Here is an 18,582-nt window from a genome sequence, read left to right on the forward strand (position 1 = left end):
GCAGCTCCAAAAGTAAACTGAATGTAGTAGCATCCACAGAATATTCATTAGATTGGTATCGGTGCCAGCTGTAGGTCCACTGAATAAAAAAGTAGCACTTTAAAAACACTTGGAGGATCTCATAAGGTGACTGACAGTGTATGCAGGGCACTCGACAAATCAAATCCCACAATGGAGCGCCCTGCTTGGCTGTTTTTTAAGGCAGCAGCTGACTTGGTATATGTGGAAAGTACCGGTAAGAGTTTTTATTTTTAAAGTAGTTAGGATGCTGTGAACCCCATGGGCTTCTCTTCACACTCAGCATGTGCTTTCCTTGCCCACCATCCTTTTCAACTCTGTGGCATGCAGGAACGCCTCCTCCCATCAGTACCCTTTCACATCACGGCTCTTTCAAACAGCTGACAGTAAAATGGATAGCACAGTGGAGAGTGACGGCTCAGATATTACATACAGGTAGAGACTTGTAACCATACAAGCCTGAAAGTTTGTGTTTTGACCTTTGAGAGTGTTTGCCTGCTTTCATGTAGAATGCAAACATGACCAAGTCTTCCAAGCTCACTATGTACAGTAGAATCACAGCTTTATTCCCAACATTAACTGCTATACTCTACCATTGTTGAATGTCACCATTCATACATACTACAGTGGGGCAAAAAAGTATTTAGTCAGCCACCGATTGTGCAAGTTCCCCCACTTAAAATGATGACAGAGGTCAGTAATTTGCACCAGAGGTACACTTCAACTGTGAGAGACAGAATGTGAAAAAAAATCCATGAATCCACATGGTAGGATTTGTAAAGAATTTATTCGTAAATCAGGGTGGAAAATAAGTATTTGGTCACCTCAAACAAGGAAAATCTCTGGCTCTCACAGACCTGTAACGTCTTCTGTAAGAAGCTTTTCTGTCCCCCACTCGTTACCTGTATGAATGGCACCTGTTTGAACTCATCATCTGTATAAAAGACACCTGTCCACAGCCTCAAACAGTCAGACTCCAAACTCCGCCATGGCCAAGACCAAAGAGCTTTCGAAGGACACCAGGAAAAGTAGTGTAGACCTGCACCAGACTGGGAAGAGTGAATCTACAATAGGCAAGCAGCTTGGTGTGAAAAAATCAACTGTGGGAGCAATCATCAGAAAATGGAAGACATACAAGACCACTGATAATCTCCCTCGATCTGGGGCTCCACGCAAGATCTCATCCTGTGGGGTCAAAATGATCATGAGAACGGTGAGCAAAGATCCCAGAACCACACGGGGGGACCTGGTGAATGACCTGCAGAGAGCTGGGACCAAAGTAACAAAGGTCACCATCAGTAACACACTACAACGGCAGGGAATCAAATCCCGCAGTGCCAGACGTGTTCCGCTGCTGAAGCCAGTGCATGTCCAGGCCCGTCTGAAGTTTGCCAGAGAGCACATGGATGATACAGCAGAGGATTGGGAGAATGTCATGTGGTCAGATGAAACCAAAGTAGAACTTTTTGGTATAAACTCAACTCGTCGTGTTTGGAGGAAGAAGAATACTGAGTTGCATCCCAAGAACACCATACCTACTGTGAAGCATGGGGGTGGAAACATCATGCTATGGGGCTGTTTTTCTGCCAAGGGGACAGGACGACTGATCCGTGTTAAGGACAGAATGAATGGGGCCATGTATCGAGAGATTTTGAGCCAAAACCTCCTTCCATCAGTGAGAACTTTGAAGATGAAACGAGGCTGGGTCTTCCAACATGACAATGATCCAAAACACACCGCCCGGGCAACAAAGGAGTGGCTCCGTAAGAAGCATTTGAAAGTCCTGGAGTGGCCTAGCCAGTCTCCAGACCTCAACCCCATAGAAAATCTGTGGCGGGAGTTGAAAGTTCGTGTTGCTCGGCGACAGCCCCAAGATCTGCATGGAGGAATGGGCCAAAATACCAGCTACTGTGTGTGCAAACCTGGTAAAGACCTATAGTAAATGTTTGACCTCTGTTATTGCCAACAAAGGGGAGAGAGAGAGAGAGAGAGAGAGAGGCGATGGTGTTACCGTCGTTGTTGCTAACCACAACAGTTTATTTTGAAAATGAAAATGAAACGATAGACGTTTTTATATCGTCATCCGATATATATCGTCATCGAACAGCCCTATCAACAATACAGTAACGTACAATAAGAATACACAGTAAATAAATCCAGAGCATCCATCCCATACTTGCCCTGACACCACATGAACGTCACAGACAAATATCAAACACTGCAGAAAAGGATAAATATACCAATCTTCCCCATCATCTTTTATAACTGCAGATGGCAGGGAATGCAGGGGTTGCAGGGATTGTTGAAAGAAAAAGCACCTTTCAAAGGTACTGCTTGTGTGATTGTGCATTATTTCCCCTTTTTGAATCAGAACCACGGGCTACAATGTGAATGCCAGCATTAGTAGTTCTGCTCTCATAATCATTTAGGCATAAATCTATAATCTCTTGTCCAGGATGTAAGCCAAACACCTAAATTAGGTGGATAAAATCGTTCTAATACATCCTTTTTGCACACAAATAAAAATAATGTTTTCATTATTATTTCTTCCATTAAGTGTGACCCTGTTGATATAGTTAGAACTAATGCAGCTCAAATGAACAACCAAATGCATTCCAAATCTTGTACCAGGCAAAGATGAATACACCAGAGATTGTCCTCCATCTCATCTTGTATTTCGTGCTGTGTTTTGATGTCTGTGCCACTGCCAGAAGTCAGTCTGACACAATACATAAAATATAAATGAGAGGGTAGGCAAGTGGGCTACCACAAGCAGGCATGCCAGCTGTCTGTCGTTTCATAGCATTGTACTGCTGACTCACTTACAGAATAATAGAATAATGTGCGCTTTGTCTGCTGTACTTACCTGTCTTCTGGTCAAGGCTTTGCTGAGCATTTTAAATGTATTTATAGCTCCTGTTTCCATTTTGTTAAAGTGGGTGGAGGAATATTTCCAATTTCAAAGTGTTTTCCTGGAAATAGCAATCATCTTGGTGTTTGGTGCAGTAATTGCTTATTTGTCTGTGAGCAGAGAATTATATTTTGGCTAGATTGCCTTGCTCTGTGTACGTTGGGCTCCCTGACCGGTTGTTGACACAAATTAGTGCTCAGGGATGGTATATAAGGGATTCCTGTGTAATGTGCTGGAAAAATGCAGTTTTGGCTAGGGGTGCTGCTGCTGGTCTGAATGTTGATGCACAATAAATGCTCACTCAAGGACTGGACTAATCCACGCTTGAGCCTGCTCAATCATTCTCCATTGCAGAGAAAAGGGAAAAGGCTGCGTTGTGGTTCAGGGATCCCATAGTCCCTTGAGGACAATTTGCTGATAGAGAAAGTTGCTGCTAAGTCAAAGGTTGAAGAGCAAACTTCACCCTAATCCTTATTTATTAGGCCTGTTGATTATTTATGTCATCATCCTTTATGGGAGAAAAGCAAGGTTACTGAGTCATCTATCCATGTTATTCCTTATGCCATAATCATAGAGCTACCTCACAGCAGTCCAGTGTGAGTAAAGATCCAGCCTAGATGTGACGTAATATGAAGCTATACGATCCGAGCCTGTGTGGCTTCATATTACAACAAGAAAAAATAAGTTCTTCCTAGCCAGGCTTATACTATAGTCACACTATGCAAAACAGTGGTTTGAGACCAACGCATAATCAAAACGATTGCAATGGTGCAATAAATTGCAGTCTTGTTGCCTTTGAAATCATTGCTTGAAAGATCCTGTGACTGCTCACATTCAGGAGCCGTCTTCATTTTTGCTACGTCAAAACAACAATTAAATGGCATCAAGATGAAGTCAGTCTACTATCAGTCTGCTGTTACTTTGCAATTGGGGTCAAGCTGGTAAATAAATTTGTGATAATGGAGCAATTAACTGTGATAAATTAGCGAAAATTGCAATTCTGTTGCTGTCTGTTATAAATCTTTTGTTGAACCTGAACCTCATAGATTTGAAACAGAAATTCAGAAATTACTCAGTGATGTAGTAGCTGGAGGATGATAATTTAAAAGCTAAATGGCTAAATAGGTGTTTGCTGGAATATAACTAGGTTACAACCAGCTGGCAACCAGCTTGGTTGCTTGTTTGCATTTATAATAGATGGTGGTTGTTTGCAAACCTTCACCAATCGCTCTGAGAGTGATTGCAGTCAATCAGATACAGACTGCAATGTTTTGGAGACAGATTCCATCAGATGGCCTGTTCAGCTGCCTTGCAATCTTGCACAACTACTTGAAATTGGTTGCTGAATGCCAAAAACTTCCATGCAATCATTGGGCAAATGATGCCTTCCTGTTTTTTACCCTAGTGTGACTGAGCCATTATACACCTCTGAGGTTTTTAATATATACATTAGCTAACTATTAAGTTAGCTAATGCTGTGTTAGCATTGCATTGCATTCTGCAGATTTACACATATGGAAAGAGCCGGAACAGTCAAATGCTATAACTTAATACAATTTTAGCTTTTCAGTAGGTATCTGTAAACTTATGTTTAGTCATTACATCTATGAATTACAATAGATTAGATCATTTTTATCGTACTATTTGGTTCTTCCTCCCTGGTATCGGCTATAAATTGTAAATAAACTCTCTCGTCACCTATTGTGTGAACAGACATGCACCTGTGCCAGCATGCCTCTGCTCTTTGCCTGTTCCAGGCAAGTAGATTGATACATTACAGTAGATCGATATCATTAAATATCCTCAGTGCACAATTGAATTGGCAGAACTTGTTGTATGGAAATGTAGTCAGATTCAGTCTTTCTGTCTTTGCTAAATATTTAGGATTTGCATGATTTCTATGATTGGTGGTATAATTTAGCAATTTTCATCACATATGCTGCTGTGCAACAAGTCTTTTTGCTTTCAAGGTGCAAGACCTAAAGTGTTCTTAAGCAATAGCTCTCTAGGCTTGCTAAAGGCTGGCTGGTTGGCTGTTTTTTATTTTTTTTTAATTAATTAATTTGTTTTCACTCGTTTTCAGTCAAGTGTAGATACCTAACCATTTTTTTAGATAAAATATTTTTTGTTTGTTAAGCCACTTAACCTTGATTTGTGAATCATTCAAACATAAATGTTCTGTCTACACATAACAGACAGCTTGACAAAGAATCAGTTTTAGTTACCTTTAAGCACTGTTACTAGGTCCCATCTTAAAACATATAATTTGTTCTGATTTTGTTAGCTGAATCTATGAAAACTGCCAAAGATAGCATCATTTAACAAACATAAATAGTATTTTTGCACTAGCTAACACCTGAAAACCTGGCATATCTCAGCATGCTGTGCCAGTGTGTCCTTAAAGAATTTGAAGAACTTGGACAAGTGGAGGATAGAAGAAGTGGTAGGCTTTTAAAAAAACAGTTGAGTAACAGTATCTGAAAGTCATGCACAAAGTCATGCAAAAAAAAGAAAGATAAAACTGAAAATCCAGCAACGACCTGACACACAATCTGAGACATGCAATCTTGCAATCTCAATCTGTAGTTGACTCTTCACTGAAGCCTCAATAGAAATGGTCTCAGTGAAAGAGTCACTGTGAAGAAGCCGTTCTTAAGTAAGAGAAACAGGGAGAAAAAGCTAAGGTATGCCAAATTACACAAAAACTGGAGCAAAAATCAATGGCAATATAGTGATGAGTCCAATTCTGGAATATCTGATTCAAACAATCATCAATATTTATGAAGGAAATCAAGAGAGAGGTACAACAGTGAGTGTTCACAGCCACCTGTAAAACACGGTGGAGGCCCTGTCATGGTTTGGTGCTGCATTTCTGACAGTGGTGTTGGGGATGATGCGAAGATTGATGAAATTATGAACGCAGAAAATAAAGTAAAATTTTGATCCACGATGCAATACCATTTGGAAAGCATTTGATTATCAATGGCTTTATTTTTCCACAGGTCAATGATGGTAAACGCAGTGCTAATGAGGTAAAAGCCTCTATGGGGAAAAACACAGAGTGGAGCACTGACAGTCATGGACTGGCCCTCCTAGAGCACTAACCACAATATTATTGAAGCAGTGTGAGACTATCTTGAGAGAGAATGGAGCAAAAGGCAGGCAAGAAGAGCGTTGAATGTCCTCGAGAACTGCTCCTAAGGACTACTTAAAGAAATTACAGGAAAGCTTGCTAGAGAGAGTTCAGAGTGTGTTGAAGAGTAAAGGTGGTCATACAGAATATTGACTTTCAATTAATATTGTGCAAACTCTTCCTGTTGCCTTATAAGCTGTATTTTTACACATCGCTTTAAACAATTACAAATTTGTAGTGTAAACTTACACGTGTAGGTTTGCAATGAAGGACATAATTCACAATAATTCCTAAATAATTCATAATTTCCCTGAAGGGACCTCCCCAAGGGATTAATAAAGTTCTATTCTATTCTGTTCTATTCTAAAAGTTATACTGCCCAGTGAATTCTTGCACATTGAAGGAGATGCGAAAATGTTGCTTTAAGATTAAACCAGGAGGAGTCAAGAAGGAAATGTGGTTCATTACCAGTACATCATCACAATGCAGCAGAGGTCAGAGGAATCTTTCTTTGAGCTTTATCACATTGCTGTCCCAAGGAGAAAAACAGTAAATAAACATCATCTGAACTTTGGTACAGGCCTTTTGAACTTCACTTTTTTTTTTTTTTTTTTTCTTTCAAGAAAAAGGGACCTTGTTTATTACTTTATTTTGGCAAGTAATAAATGAACATGTTTCTTAATTTCATGTTATCAATTTGTTTTTGTTATTTCAGGAATCTTAAAAGGAAAGAATATTGGCCGTCAAGGTATGATGTGACAAATATTGCAGCTTTTCTATTATGATGTAACTCCTGCTTAAGTTTGTACTAAATAAATTAACTATCTTAACTATGTAAATACAAAAAAATACAATATAATTAAACTTGTACTAACTATTAAACTAGTTACAGGCAGAAAACATGAGTAACATAGGCTGTTGTCAGTAAGCTCTATATAAATGGCAGTCCAGTATAGAGCACTAGAAATAATGGGGAAAACACAAGGAAGGATCTGGGAACAAATTGGCAGAATAAACACTAAAGACAGCAGTGCAGCACAACAATGAACAAACATTATCCCAGACACTGACAGCAATCATTGTAAAATGGAAACACAAGGCTAGCACAGCTAAACTTAATCAGGGATAAGACAAGGGAAGTAAAGCTGAATACAAAGCATAATAGACAAAAGACTACAAAAATAAAATGGGAACACAAAAAGGCCTAACACAGAAACAGACTCTTAATGAGAAACATTTTACATAAAAAAAAACATATCAATTCATACAATATTCTATTTTTATTGTGTTTTTACAAGAAACCATCTTGAATCTACAATACTTTTTCTTGTAGATTCAAGATGGTTTTTTGTCCTCTTTTTAAACTTTATTTTAGTCACGATTGCTTTGGGTTTATTTATATATAAATATAAATGAATATGTTTCTTAATTTTAATTAATCAATTTGTTCATTATTTTGTTGTTTTATGAGTCATTAGCATTCATGATTTGCAACATTGAGGTATGTTGTGGCACATAATGCAGGTGCTCTATTAAGACATAATTACTACTAAAATTTGTACTGACTTATTCATTATAAATACACAATATATAAATGCATGCTAACTAATAAACTAGATACTGTGAGAAAACATGACTAATATAGAGTGCTGTACTAATGTTGTCAGCAAGTTCTTTTTTTTTTTTTTTTTTTTTTTTTGGCCTGTCCCGTTTGGCTCTTTTGCCATCAGAATTGTTGTCTAAAGGCAAAGAAAGATGCCCAACGGATTTACTTTACCAAACTGACCATCCCAGCCTTGCCGTAATGGTCCATTTGATTCACCTTTTATTGTTTATTTTATTTTCACTTACTGAATACGGGACAGACTTGACTGGGGGAAAGAAGGGGAGAAAGAAAGAGGGAAAGAGAAACAGCTGAGAAGAGGGACGGGGGAGAAGGGCAAAAGACAAAAACCAACAGAACGGGCAGAGAAAAAAAATGCATATATCAATCACCTGGATCACCTGCTGAGAAAGAAAAAAGAAAGCAAGCAGAAGAGAACAAGAGTAATAGAATAAACAACATCACAATGATATATGGGAATATGACAGTAAATACTAAATGTTAAACATTATTGTGCAGCACATAAGATCAACAGAACACAGTGTGCTTTGAGGTAGGAGCCAAAAAGGGTGTAGTTTGTGGGTGTGATCACCCGTGTGTACACCTGTGAGCATGGACGCGCTTGTTTTTTGTTTTTTTAAAAGGTTCCTTCATGTAATAATCTGCTAGAGGGTGTGAACTTCACTTGAGATCCAGCACATTCAGTGGAGTTGACATTGTGTTTTCTCAGTTTTGACCCACTGTGTTTCAGACTACTGCTACTTCAGTGAATTTTAAGAAATCATTTTGCTGTTCTTGGCTGTTTGCCGTGGTTTTATGTGTGGATACTTGAGAGTAAACACTGTGAACAAATGGAAAAAGGCTTAAATTTTTTTTTTGTTGTCCCTGTTCTTGTATCAGAAGGTCATGAAAAACACTGCCTGGCTGTCTTGCTGAGACACTTGTGGGCTGCGACAGTGCTCAAAGGAAAGTCCAATTGGGTCTTTTCACCTGCTGTGACACTTGAAAGGCCAAGCACTCCCACCTGGGGCTTTCACACTTGTTTTTCTCTCCAAATCTTTAGAGGTGTCAACCAACGTAAAGAAAAGGAAAAAATACAAATATGTTTGAGTTGTCTGTCCTTGTCTTTCTTCATTTACTGCATTACGTTGACCGACTCTAAAAGCAGAATTTTCACCCTTTTTTTTTTTTGGATTCACAGGTTCGTCAAGAAAACACAGCGCCACTCATTGGTGCCTGCAGAATATTGCACAAGAATCAGTCGACAGCTCCGATGAGGAGTTCTTTGACGCCAGAGGTTAGTAAGAAATTGCATGTCCTCATCTCCTCGTGCCTTCATCTTGTAGTTTTTGGACTTTCCAACATTATTAGTGAACGAAATAACCCAAACTTATTATCAGCATTTCAAAAAACCTCTATACTTGTTTTCCTTGCTGCCCTTTTCACTGAAGGAGCTGAAGAAAATGTATCCTGTAGGCATTATGATAGATAAATTATTCATTACTGAAAGGTTCCAGGTGTGTTTAGGCTTCAAGGAAGCATTAAAAATAGCAGTAACACTATTTTAAAAAGGCATCTGTGCTGGCAAGGACAAGTAACAAAAAACCGCAACTCTTGCTGGACAAAATGACACATCCTTGTTTAGTATTTAGGGAAAAGAGGCCAAAAGGAGCTGGGTGCAGCTGCTAGCAACGAATACAAGATGATTTGTCAGCATAATGTGGGTGCAAGGCAGACAAACAAAGTAAGGAACAAATCTGAAAAACATACGGAATTATACAAAGAACCACGAATAACAATGAATAACAAATTTCAAATGATTGCAGAGTTGTCTGTTTCTGTTTCATCAAACAAACACTACACAGACAGCTTCGATTGGTGGTGCAGGTATTTTTCAGTGTCTTCTCTCAATGATGAAAACTTGCTTAAAAGAGCCAATAATCGCTAATCTCAACAATTAAGAATCTGGGATATCATACAAGATTGAATTCCAACTACAGAATAATAAATCAAATAATAAAACTAGACAAATGTAACAGGTTGTGACAAAGGTTAATTAGCTCCTTGTATTTCAAAGCAGAAGGTCCGTATTGTGTATTTATGATTGCTGTAGTGACCGGACTTGATATAGATGACAAATGAAGTCTGTCACTCTTAATTGTTGTCCACTTTCCTGCTGAAGATCCTTTTAAATTCATTTAGATGTCAGCTTGACCATAAATAGACACACTTGAGAACATGCCGGACTGCTAGCCTTTTCACGGTCCCAGTGGGAGTTAATCAGCGAATAAGTACAACACTTATCGCTCCAATTATCCACTCCAAGTGCTTATCCCCAAAGAGTCTGATGGTAGAGATACTTCTGAATTATGGTTTTAGTAGTGTAACATGTTCTTATTTTACATTAGGTCGGTGAATATCCAGCAGTGTGTTTAGAGTTTCGGGTGTTTAGTGTTCTTTTGTATGAGATGAAAACATGATAAAAATGTGCCTCTGGGGTATCAGATAAAAAGTGCTGCACTCATTTCTATTTTTGCATTTAAGGGAAAATGTAAGTCACATGTTCGGTGTGGAGGAACTTTATATAACAGTCTTGTCCTTAACTTTTGCTTTTATCGATGCCATTTTCCCTACCATTTTCATTCAGTTTTGTTTGATTTTCCTTGCCTCCCCTCTCCCACGTAGTCTCTTTGCCAAAAAAAGGCACGTTTACAACTCATAGTCTTAGAAAACATTAAATATTTATCCTTATCACAGCTGTTGCAGAGCAGAGCTGTGCATTGCACTGCATTTTATGAGGCCGGCATCGAGGCGCCTATCAGTGGCGAGGAATCACTGGGGGAAAAGATAGCACACATGCCTTATATGTGAGCCGATGTACCTCATCACCCTCACACTATCTGCAGCATGGAATTCCACTCTCAGCCAAGAAATATCCCACGTGGCTGTGAAGCAGAGAGAAACGGAGATGTCCCTTATGTCCTTTGATTAAATATTGGTGGTTAATGGGGAAAGAAGCTGCAATTATCTTGACGATATTTTCTTTGTGTTTATGTATTTCTTGTTAATTAGTTCAAATGAACATTTTGGCACTGTTGGAAAATGTGCTTATTTGCCTACTAGCTGTGAAGCTTCATAGTTAGAGTATGATATTGGAATCTGTCATGGTCCTGGGCCATGTTGGCCCAGTATTCTTAGTTTTCATGTATTTTTGTATTTTGTTCCTTATTTAGGCCATGCTTCCTGGGTTGCTCTGTTACGTTGTTCCTTATGTGTTTTCCCCTTGTGACTCTTACCCCTTGTGTGCCCCTCTGTGTATCTGTGAGCCCTCGTCTCTCCTTGTGTTTTATTCCATGTTTTCCCCAGCCCGTTATGTCTGTGTTCTCCCCGTGCTCTCTCTCCTCCTGTCTGAACCTCTGTGTACTTCCTGTTTTACTTTGACAGTCTCCCGTCAGTGTTGCGTTTACTCCTGCCGTGTCTTGTTATGATTATCAGTGTCACCTGTGTTCCCCGTGTGTTCCCACTTCCCTCGTTAACCCTCTGTGTATTTATGTCTGCGTCTCCCTCAGTTCGGTGTCGCGTTCTCCCTTCATCCATGGCCGTGCGTTTCTCTGTGTGTTACGTTATAGTTTCCCGGTTTAATTTGTAGGGTTCTGCTCTCCAGCAATAAAGCCGTGAATTTTGAGTTCATTCCTGCCTCTGTGAGTTTGCGATTGGGTCCTCATCCAGCCTGCACACAGCCGAATCATGACAGAATCAGTCTTTACACCTTAAATAGGATTGGCGGACCTCTAGTATGATTGCAGAGGTCATCTATCATCCTAATTCTGTGAGAACCTGCCATGCCTCTAATTTGTAAAGTAAAAATTCTACTATAGGTTTCCAACCAGAGAAGTCCTATGTTGTTGGGAGATGCAAAGAGAGACTGCTGAGAATATTCAAAAATGATGATCCGCTGAGGCAACGCCTGAAGGGAGCAGCTGAAAAAGAAGACTCCCTGTGTTACCGTTAGTCCCCTGTGATTTCAGCTTTTTTTTAAAGCACACTTTTTTCTGCCTCTTTGCTGCACGATGAATAAGTTGTATGCTGTCTATTAAAAATTAAAAGTTATACAGTGCAGTTTCAAGAGGATATATATTGCTACATAACCTAGAGACCAATTTACAGAGAGAGCTCAGTGCATGGTAGCATGCGTTTCAACAGGCTCAGCAGTCATTGTGTGCAGCCTATTGATGGTTATGCAAATAGCAACCAGAGATGTCAGTTATTACATTGTTTGGTAATAACTGACATGTTTCACAGTTAGAGGGTAATTTCTAAATGACACGATGTCCCCCCTTGTAATAATCCCATGTCAAGATTATTTAGGTTGTTAATTAACCTTTTTCCTAATTTCCTGCCTGTATACCCACCAAAGCTAACTGGCTATAATCTGTAGCTTCAGACATAAACTGCTGTGGAACATCTGTCTCCTCAAAGCAGTCAAGATAGCTGAAACACTGATCAAGGAGGATGCTATTGTTTTCCAGTCATGAATTTTGCATTTTATAGAGAATCTGTAACATCAAAGTTTCCATATCCATCTGTTGTGAGGTGAAAACCCTGTTGCTTCTTTGTAGAGTGGCCTGAATTTGTATTCAAGACGCTTGTCTGTGGAGAGCAAACATATCACATCTCATTTTGTCATCTCTCACCGAGCACACTATCGGAAGGACTTGGGGCAGGCCAGTGTTTTTGAAGTATTAGGTTGTGAAAACCCTGGATTATCCTTTCAAGTTGGATGAAAGCAAGACTGTTTCATTCTGCAAAGAAGGCTCTTAAGAATGAGCACAAGTGAAAGAGGATATACAGCGTAGCACAGAGAGGGGAGCATATTCTAACTGAATTTATTTTTTCCTTGTGGTCTGTCTGTGACTTTATAGCCTGAGCTCGGGGGAGAAGTGGAGCTGTGTCCTGCAGCAAAGACAACAGAGCAAGTTATTCTAAACATAAACATGTGCTTAGAATGAAAGATGCCTTCCTTAAAAGGGAAACCAGACCAAGGTCATAAAAGGTTGTTGAAGTTATGACCCACTACAGCTGCTTGCTAACTGCAGGCCTCTGAGTGTTGGTTGTGTATAACTCGTCTCTTCTTTTCCTGCAGGCAGAGGGGATATATGGTTTTCTCATGAAAAGTAATTTAAAAGTTAGAAAAGTTGAGAGAGAAACTGAAAGAATTGGATTCCGAATGAAAGCATGATTGAGTGGTTAGTTTGTCATATTATAGGCCCACCACTCAAACCATCACAATAAGCTGGGGGGAGTTTTATTTAGGCTGTTATGATGAATGCCTTCATCTGCACTGCGTTACCCAGTGGACAGAGGAAAAAAAACATGAAAATGTATGAAGACTGTCAGAGCATTTCCCCAGATTTCTGCTAAAAAGATGAGCCCAGGCTGCCTCTATTATCACTTTGGGTTTTTGTGTGTGTGTGTGTGTGTGGGGGGGGGGGTGGTGGTATTGTTTTAAACAGTAGTTTAAACCATTTCCTTGATTATGAGCTGTATCTATACAGATGGTTGTGTATATACAATACATTCTCTGGATCTTCCTGGAAAGGAAATGATGCATCTCTAGGGCTCTTGCCCACACTGCACATGGCATTTTAAGCGGAGTATTCAGAAGTGGCTACACTGTATTCCAGAGCTTTCACTTCATCTAAGCTTTTGAGACCCATCAATATAATTGGTTGGTCACAGCATGCATCTATTACAAGTTGATCAAAGACTGCTTGTAAAGAGTTTGCGAAAAAGAAAAGATGAAAATGCATACATAAGCGGAGGAAACAAGGGTTTGACATTTGTGAGGTTTTTCATCTGTCATCCAGGAGATTGGTTTTGCAGCATTAGTTTAGGGCATCACTTTTGTCCTTTTGGGGGTTCACAATAATATGGTGACAGTATACTGTATAGGAAATATGACTTTATGTATTGGCCCCTCATTTCTAGCATAATGTAGCAGGTTAAGATTCCTGTAGTGCCCCTTTAAATGAGACTTGAGAGGCCGGTTGCAGCATTCCTATTAAATAATGTGCTTGTATTTTCTGTTCTGCCTGATGAATGAAAACAGGACGGTATTCTATCAGTAGTACAAACAGTAGCTTATTTGAACAAATTGACAACTTCCATGTTTCATCTCAAGTATGAGTGTTTTATAGTTAGTTATCAGAACAAAGCAAATAAATAAAGCTATATTATTCTGATGTTCAAATTCATTCTAAAAGATCTTTAAATATTACAGCTTTCACTAGACTAGAATTCTCTAACCAGATATTAACCAATAATAAATACCAGCCAAATAATTACCATATAATTATCATACAATTTCTAATTAGCATATAATTTCTAATTAACAGAGCATTTCATACATATTACTGAAGCTGGGTCTCATCTGTTACTGCTAATCACATATGTGCTTTGTACAGCAAAAAAGACATGTTTTTAGCCACAGCGCCTCACATTCTTTGCCTCAAATCTCATCCTGCTGATGTGCCTCTTTTCACACAATCCTCTTCTTTGTCATTTCTCTGATTTTCATTGCTGCTCTTTCACAGATTTTTCATTTTTTCAGAAACCGATTCTTCCCTAAAAATCCATCAAAATTTAATATTTGCAAAAAAATTCAAATAAAACCTAAGGCATATTTGTGATTCATTGTTTAGTGTGATGAAAATTACTTTAACTGCAGCATTAGAGTACAAATCTGAGCAAGCACTAGACTCCAGATTATTTTTCTTGATAGTTTTTTGCAAGAAAAAAAAACTTGAATAAGACGTAACAAATGACAGTGTAAATCATATTGTTAAACAGGGAAGCAGACATGAAATTCATCAACGTCTGTGATGAGAACCGAGGCTGTGAGCTTTATTTTTTTGTTACTGATGTTGTTGCGTGTCAGCCAGTGTTTGTATGACATGGTGTAGAGGCAACACAGCTGTTTGCTGGATGTTTGATGCTGTCATCTCTGTTGATTAACTCCCCTGACTCCTTTGTGCACAGCTGCCCCTTAGCAAAGCCCCCACGCACCCCAGCACGCAAACACAAAATCAGTTTGTCACATCGTCAGAAGCTTCTGGAGCTGGCCTACAGTGATGACAAAAACAGAAGTGAAGCACACACTGGGGGTCACAGAGTTTCCCAGGCTGACGTGCAGACACCCACAAAGATCCGGTGAAGATGCTGAGCGGATTCATGAACGTCCACCTCATGCTCTGGAGTCTGCTTCATCGATGAGCATAAAATATAAATTTTCCACCAGAGGCAGGTAAACCTCAAGTTTACCTCCAATTCAAATCCAGAAAGCTCTCCAGTGAAAGGAGATTACAAGACATTCGAAGCTTATCCTCAGAGAAGACAAGGAAAATCCAAACCACTCTGCTTAGGAGGAGTTTTACCGATTCATTTCAAGAGGATACTTTCAAATTGTTAAATTATTTGAAGCTCTGCCTGCAGTGAAGAAACCACATGCAGAAACATGATGGGACATCATCAGTTTGAGCAAGCCAATAGAATAAAGGCTTTTTCTTTGAGTTATTACTCTTAGAAAAAGATTGCGTTGCTGAATAAGTTGTGCAAACCTAAACATTGCAATTCTAATTAAAATTGCTTAGTAAGACTAAACCTAGTCCAGTTTTATTCGATAACTGGTCTGTTTTGGGTTGAGGGTAACAGTTTAAGAGACAATGCTGCGATTCTTCTTGGCTCTTTTGTTTCCAAATGAAAATGCAGTGCAGAAAAGCTGCAGTTAATGGCATTTCTCATCACCAATCCCCAACAATAAAATACATTTGGGGTGTTAAATGGAATGAAACATGATTAAGATTTCCTGCATCACAGAGTGGTTTGTGCTGTGTCATGCTGTAGACGTAAATGTAGAAATGCAGTCTGTTTCTCTGCAACGTGAAGTGTTGTTTTTGTATTACCAACAACAGCAGTGTGTGTAAATGTGTGAGAATTGCTTTCATTTCCTCTTTTTACACCATCTGTAGTAGTAAAATTGAAAAATTTTGTCTCTCTCAATCCTACACCTCCACTTCAGCCTCTCACCCCTTCAGCACCACATCATTAGTATTTTAAAAATGAATGCAAGCAGACAAAAAAAATGAAAACAATTTATAAGTAAAAGAAAAATTTCTATTGCGGTTAATGACCGGAAGTGTCAGCTGTGGTACCGTTAAATTCCTGATGAGCTATAACAGTTCTTTAGGTCAAAACAGTTTGATTTCCTCCTCCTTGTCCTCCTCGCTGTGAGACATGCCGGGCTATTTTGATTTAGATGATATCACAATTACCACATTTACATTTGATCACATTTATATTTTCTTGTTAGAATGCATAATACAGACCTTGGCATATAAATACATCTCGACTTTTGTTTAAGGATCTTGCATTCAAAAGCAATTGAGTTGCATACACAATGAGGAGAAGTCAGTTATTTTTTAGTTTATTTAGTTTTCCTTTTTTACATCAGGACTATTTTTGCTGTCTGGCTGCTTAGGCGAATGCCAACTCGATTGTTTATTGATGTGAGCTGTTAACAAATTTGCTGTGTGTTAATCCTGATTTGTTATTTGCGACATTAATTTAAATAGCGAGAGGACTGAGCCTGACAGGATATTAAAACATATGACTGTTTTGGTTGTAAATTGGGTTTTAATGCAAGTCAGACTTGCATTACTATGTTGTTGTGTACTCCCTGAACTATATTTGGTTAGAATCTAATTTGATTGTGAGTGGATATGCTTCAAACCAGGGCTCTTTTGCACAGTCTTTGTACATTTGTAGTGGCATTTAATAACATCTGGTCAAAGTCTGGCTCAAGCAGACTGTTTGGAGTGCGGAGGACCCGAATGCAGACACGCAAAAACAAAACTTGATTCTAACAGAAAACGCGTAGTTTATTATGGCTGATTGAGCAGTACAAAAATAAAAGGGTGGAAATAATTTTGAGCAAAAACAATAACCTAAACTGGGGAAAACTAGAAAGAAAACATAAAACATCTTAACCATGGAAAAACATGGTGAGGAGAAAATAAACATGAAAAACCTTAAGCGTGACTACTTGGCTTGAATACATGAAGACCTGGAAACATGGCATGACATGGCAGGATAGCAAACGATTGGATGAGGAATGAATGAAAACACACAGACTAAATGCACACAGGAGGTGATCAGGGGAAGTGGAAACACATGGGGAAACAGGTGATTAGAATAAACATAATGCCGCCACAGGGGAAGTGAAACTACACACATGGGACACCAGACCTTTTCAAAATAAAACAGAAAACATAATAGAAGGCAGACATGGCACGAGCTTGACAACATAGGACACGAAGACAAGAAACATGACAGGTTAAGACAAGCAGACTCAACATGATGAACCGACAAAGGAGACTTAAACATAGGGGGTGACGACACAGAGGGAGTCTAATAAACAAAGAACTATAACTGAGCGACCGAGGAGATTAAGATGACTAAATGAATTTAAAAAATAAACCATAAACATGAGAATATATTAAAACTCAAAGCGCTGGGTCAAACATCCCAGGATCGTGACACATCCTCTATTAATAGAGATAATAAACAGTGTAGTAATCGAGTAGTTATCTTTAGTTTGGTTTAGGGCCCTCCAGGGCTTATGTGATGATTACTTGTCCAAAGAAAAAGACAAAGTAATATTAAAAAACTGTAAGTTTTGGACATTTGCTTATATGCAGCAACCAACATAGAATGTCAGTCACTAAAAATTACAGGGCCCCTGCAGGAGCTACACCTACTTCCTCCTCTTATACTGCCCCCCCCTCCCCCAACCCCCAGTTTGTGATGTGAAGAAGAAGAACAGATTCATCATCAAAGTAATGGTGAGTGCTTATATTGATCATGCAGCTTCAGGGTCACTGCAGTCAGCAGTTTGGGGCAGCAGTGACAAGGCTGCTAAATTCTGAAAAGGTTATATCACATAATTAATCAAAATTGATTTCTAAAGTCAGATTAAATGTCCACCGCTGGCGACCCCTGTTGCTATGGTGAAGGGCTGAATGGTGATATGGCTGCATGGGAGAGATGTTTTCATGTATTGCCAAGCTCTACACTTCGCTAGTTGTGAACAAGCTGAGTAGCTCAGCTAGTGTAGCTGATTGTACAATTGCAGTCAGGTCCATTGAAATTTGGACATTTTCTTTTGTAATTTTGCTTCTGTACATCACCACAAGGGATTTTAAACCCAGCAATCAAGATGTGATTGAAGTGCAGACTTTCAGCTGTAATTCAATGGTTTTAACAAAATTATTGCAGGAATTACAGCTATTTTTGTAGAATAGCTCCACATGTTCAGAGGGGCTTGACGAACAATTCAAGAACATCCGGCTTCTTTGCTTTCAGAAACTCTGGAGTTGCTTTTGCCGCATGCTTGGGTCGTTATGCATTTGTACTTTGAAACGCTGTCCAATCGGTTTTCCAGCATTTAGCTGAATCTGAGCAGAGAATCTGTACATGTCACAATTCATTCTGCTACTTCTATCAGGAGACCGATCATCAATAAACATTAATGACCCAGTTCCACTGGCAGCTGTACATGCCATAGCTATGCCACCATTCTTTTTTTCAGCTTTATTTAAAAAGGTACAGTGACAGGAAAGCAGAGGGAGAGAAAGAGGGGAAGATATGTGGTAAAAGGTCGTGGGTCAGATTCGAACCCAGGCCAGCTGCTCTCAGCTATGCAAGATATGATTACCTGCTTATCCCATCGAGCTAAACTGGCACCCTGCTGGCCCCATGTTATCAGATAATGCAGCATGCTTCTCTCTTTCTCTATACTTTATTCTTCTTGTCTTTCTGATACAAGTTAAAAAGTTAATCTTGGTTTCATTTGCGTGAGGA

The 18,582-nt window shown here is 39.1% G+C and overlaps 1 protein-coding gene across 5 annotated transcripts in view; it reads left to right on the forward strand.

Annotated features, from left to right (window-relative positions):
- The window catches only part of pitpnm3 (PITPNM family member 3), a 116,443-nt gene that overhangs the window by 24,887 nt on the left and 72,974 nt on the right, over nt 1–18,582 (forward strand). For 4 of the 5 annotated variants that reach the window (XM_082502774.1, XM_082502773.1, XM_082502776.1 and 1 more), the window contains exons 2-3: nt 6,778–6,810; nt 8,867–8,962. In XM_082502774.1, coding sequence (XP_082358900.1) covers nt 6,778–6,810; nt 8,867–8,962 — 129 coding nt within the window. The remainder of the gene's footprint in view (nt 1–6,777; nt 6,811–8,866; nt 8,963–18,582) is intronic. The other variant, XM_082502777.1, reaches the window with a different exon arrangement.

Source organism: Aulonocara stuartgranti, assembly GCF_965226115.1.
Source record: "Aulonocara stuartgranti genome assembly, chromosome: 14".
Classification (NCBI taxonomy): domain Eukaryota; kingdom Metazoa; phylum Chordata; class Actinopteri; order Cichliformes; family Cichlidae; genus Aulonocara; species Aulonocara stuartgranti.